Source organism: Cladosporium halotolerans (assembly GCF_011745625.1).
Source record: "Cladosporium halotolerans strain TM138-S3 chromosome Unknown Sca20, whole genome shotgun sequence".
Classification (NCBI taxonomy): domain Eukaryota; kingdom Fungi; phylum Ascomycota; class Dothideomycetes; order Cladosporiales; family Cladosporiaceae; genus Cladosporium; species Cladosporium halotolerans.
The window spans coordinates 1-4,328 of NW_027191471.1; the positions used below are offsets into that span (position 1 = coordinate 1).

At 58.2% G+C, this 4,328-nt stretch overlaps 1 protein-coding gene across 1 annotated transcript; it reads left to right on the forward strand.

The window, feature by feature from the left end:
* Positions 1-2,837: 2,837 nt before the first annotated feature.
* WHR41_05765 (uncharacterized protein) lies at positions 2,838-4,121 on the forward strand (the record flags this gene model as incomplete). Its single annotated transcript, XM_069374370.1, has 1 exon — positions 2,838-4,121. One exon carries the CDS (start codon positions 2,838-2,840, stop codon positions 4,119-4,121), a length of 1,284 nt encoding a protein of 427 aa, XP_069228324.1.
* Between the last annotated feature and the right edge of the window lie 207 nt (positions 4,122-4,328).

Consider the following 4,328-nt stretch of genomic DNA (forward strand, 5'->3'; position numbering starts at 1 on the left):
CTGATTGCTGATTGATTTCTGATTGAGCGCCCACCTGACTGATTTGATTCCTGATTGAGCTTCACCTGATTCTGAATATTCAAGATTCAAGATCTATGGGTCTCATCCAGCGTTGTCGGGAGAGCATCCAAAGTCAGCTTTACGTATTTCGGGGCGCGGTGGACTTGAGCTTCTTCAACTCCTGGACCTGACAGTACGCGTATTGGAACCTGTGAGAACTATTAGATATGGTCACTCACTTGAGCGTAGACCATTTATTAAGTCTTACATCCCGTCCGCCTTACTAGCGATTCTGTGTTTATTCAAATCGAGTGTTGCTGAGCTCAGCTCCCGAAATCTAGGATCACGTTGCAGCTGATTGGACACGTAAAGTCGTATATCGGCGTCAACGGCAGGCGCTGGAGCTTGAAGCGGCACGAATTTCTGCATCAGCATCGACTCGCGAATTTGAGGGAGCTCACGACTAGTTACGAGTATGCTCAGGTTTGGTGCAGCCTTAGTCAGTCGCTCGATGCACTCTAACACACCCTCGCGGGTATCTTGCTCTTCAGGCCATTCATCGAGTGTCCAGAAGGAGGAACATCCTCTTGAATGGCGCAAATGAGGCCAAAACCAACTTGTCCGGATCTTCCAGCCCATCCCTTCCTCTACGAAGGTAATGCTCTTGACGAAGCATGGACAGAGCTGGTTCCCTCCAGGCTAGCTGTCTCACCAGCGAGTTCATGAGGTCTCTCTCAGATTGCTTACGCTTATCTGAGAAGGAGAAGTAGAAGAATGCACACGCAATCGCAAAGATGGCCACGCTATTTCCCGTATGCCTTCCGGTCGAGCGTACGTATGCAGGCTCAGCAGCTTCATGTCCAGCTCGAGAAGGGCATGTTCACAGCCTTGCACGCTCGTTTTCGCAAGCGAAACGCTTTCTTCGTCCTCTTCTGTAATCCGTCTGCTGAGCGTGTTCTCGAGTAGCGCCCAAGTTTCGCTCAAATCTGTGATCGCGGTATATGTGCTGCTCATGTCCGAGTCACAGTCTTTCCAATCGTTGTAGAAGGAGAGAAGCCTCTCGCATAGCCGGATGCCGAGAGACATAGCACCGGCTGCGGTTCCTGCGGCGTCCATGATGCCAGATGTGTGAAACAAATCAGATTACGAGGTATTGCTAAGAGAGTAGAGGGTGTGGAAATACAGGACAACGGCACCTTGTTTCGATCGGGGAATTTTTGGGATTGAAAAGTGTTTGGGACGTGTTCAAACCGGTGTAGCTGTCGGACAGAAGTGGTGCTTAGCCCAGCCTCGCTTGTTCTAGGTGCAGGCTTATTATCAGTGGCGGATGGTCGTGCCCCGCGGTAGAATAATGTGAGCATGCTGGAGCTGCAGACACAGAGGCAGCGACGTGGGACGAAAGAGCATTGCACTGGAACTCAGGCCACAGCGAGTAGCTTTCGTGCGTTCCTTGTGATGTTTCACATCCTCCATCATGCACGAGGTTGATGTGTGAGTGGGAGGTAAAACGACGAGGTGCTTATTGATAAGACGCTGTACCTTACATTACCGCAAGGTGAGAAAGCACGTGATGAGACGCATACCTTAGCATCCCGGCTTCCAGAAGCATGGGGCTTTGCGGGGAATGGAAGCTCTGCCGGACAGGCGAGCAGAGGACCAGGCAGTGCTACCTTAGGCACGCCAGGCGTTGGAACTTCACTTCTTCCCAAATTCCAGCAGTCGTCTGAGGGAGTACCACACCAACGCTATTCGGGCCGGATGGAGCGAGGGTTCCACAGGGTGACGGGTTCATTTCCAAGCTGGTGTCAAATAATACGAACGACTTTCACGCCTCCACGTGCGCAGAGAGGGGATGTGGCAGTGAGGGTTCGCCGGACCGGAGCACGGCTACGGGCACCACCGACCTTAGCGTACAACAGCCCGCCGTCAAGCCGTCAAGCCGTGTGGCCGTCCAACATACCCGGACTTGGCGACAGCTGTCCAGTATGCCAGTAGTAGCAGACGCATAGAGTGTTGTTATAATTGGCAACGGAGGAGATCGATGCGCGGAGCTGCCCTCCGTGTCTTGCGGAGGATGGTGAATGGAGGAGATGGTTCGTGGGCTGTGGCCGGCTGGATGAGCCCATCTGGTGTTTGAGCACACATGTATGTAGCGTGATTCAGAACAGATTGGAGCACATCACCACATGTTGCAGCACACGCTGCGTGGCCTCTCAATCTGAGCGGCCTCCTGCCAATCAATCCGCGGCGGGCTGCGTGTGCTGCGCCCCGTCTCGTCTCCGTCTGCGCTCAGCGTCCAGCCCGCGTGTCCGCGCGCCCCCTTGTGCTCCCCCCGGCCTCAAGCCTCACGGGCCTTTCCCATTCAATCGACGTCGCCGCCTTGGCACGCCTGAAGACAACAACGCCGGACCTGACGACCGCCACGTCGACACCCGTGGCTTTCTGCGAACACCACTCCCACCGCCTACGCCCGCCCGCCAGTCGCACCGGCGCCGCCCTCTCGCCCTGCCGCTCGGCATCCCCGCCCACCTCCTCAAGCAAGGGCTTCTCCGCCGCTCCTCTCGCTCCGCACCACCTACCTTGCCCAGCGTTGGCGCCGCCTTGGGCACAACACCCACGCACCTACTCACGCCCTCCCTCCGCGCAGTCGCCTCCCACCTGCAACAACCCCGTCTCCGCATCTACGCCATCCCCGACCGCCTGCACGCCCGGACACCGCGCTCCGCCGCGAGAACGCGTCAGTGCTCGTGCCGCTACCCGGCCATCATCGACTGTCACTGACACCGAGCGCAGACTCGCCCTGATCGCTCCCGAAATCCACCACCGCTGCCGCAACAATGGACGGGTGGCAGGTCGCACAGAACTACCTCGGCTTTGCCGTCCTCGCTGGAGGCATTGGCGGCTACTACTACTACACAACAAAGCGCAGCCAACCTGCCGCCACCGGCAACCGACGAAGATCGACCAATGACTTCAAGGCAAAGCCGGACCGTCGACTGAGCGTCCAACAGAAGGATGCGCCACAGTCAACTACAAGCGAGAAGGAAGGAAAGCAGAGCGACGCCTCGACCGCGAAGAAGAAGAAGGCGCCTAAGAAGCAGCAACCGCAGGAAAAGCCCAAGGCAAAGACAGAGCCGGCCCCGGCGCCTGAGGTTGTGGTGCACGAGGACAAGCCGGAGAGGGAGTCGGACATCAGTATCGCGCAATTCGCGAAGGGCATGACCCAGGCCCGCCAGGGTGCCAAGCTCGCTCCGCCCAAGAGCAAGGATAACCGTATCAAGACGGTCAAGCAAAGCAGCGCCCGCGACACACCCGTGCTCTCCTCCGGATCTTCTCAGGCTGGCGGTGAGACCGGTGCCGAAGCCGACGATGATATGTCTCCCGCCGCCTCTCCTGCCCTGAACTCTGGCGACGTCTCCGACATGCTCGAGCCTACTGCCTCTGGACCTACCTCTATCCGCCTGACTGCCCCGCTCAACCCTCAGAAAGAGCGCGCCCCGAAGCAAGCCAAGGAGCAGGTTGTCGAGTCCAAGAAGGCCCGCCAGAACCGCAAGAAGGTGGAGGAGCGCCGCATTCAGCGCGAGGCCGAAGAGAAGGAGCGCAAGGAACTCGAGGAGAAGCAGCGTCGCTCTGCGAGGGAGGCCCGCGGCGAGCCGGCCAAGAACGGCATTCCCGTCGCTCGCGCCCCTGCCAACAACCCGTGGGAGCAGAAGAACGCCGCTGGTGCTGCCACTGTCCAGACTGGTGCCACCGTCAACGGCTCCTCTACTGGCCCCCTCCTGGACACTTTCGACGCCGACTCCACCAGCAGCTCCACCGGCGGCCTCGAAGCCAGCACTGCTGCCACTAGTATCAACGAGACCAGCACTGCCCAGTACGACAACGAGGACGCCCAGATGGCCCAGGCCATGAAGGAGAGCGAGGATGAGTCCGGCTGGACTACCGTCAGCGTCGGCAAGAAGCAACAGAAGAAGCGCAGCGACTCTGACGGCGATGTCACGCCCATCGAGAAGCCCAAGGCTCCTCTGCCTGCCAAGCCTTCTACTTTCAACACCAACCTCTCCAAGCCCACTGGCTTTGCTGCGCTCAACGCCGACGACCCTGAGAACTGGGACGCATGATCGCGATAGGATATGAGAGAGCTCCTTACCATACGCACGCTTCCAGGGTGGCCACAGACACGCCGGCTTCGGCAGGACCTTACCTGACACCACACAGGTTACCTGCACAGCCCATCACTGCCTCGGGTCTGCGGATCCTTCATTCACCAAGCATACGCTTGTGTGATCTAGTCAGCAATGGCCCTACTTTTCTTTCACTGTCTTCTT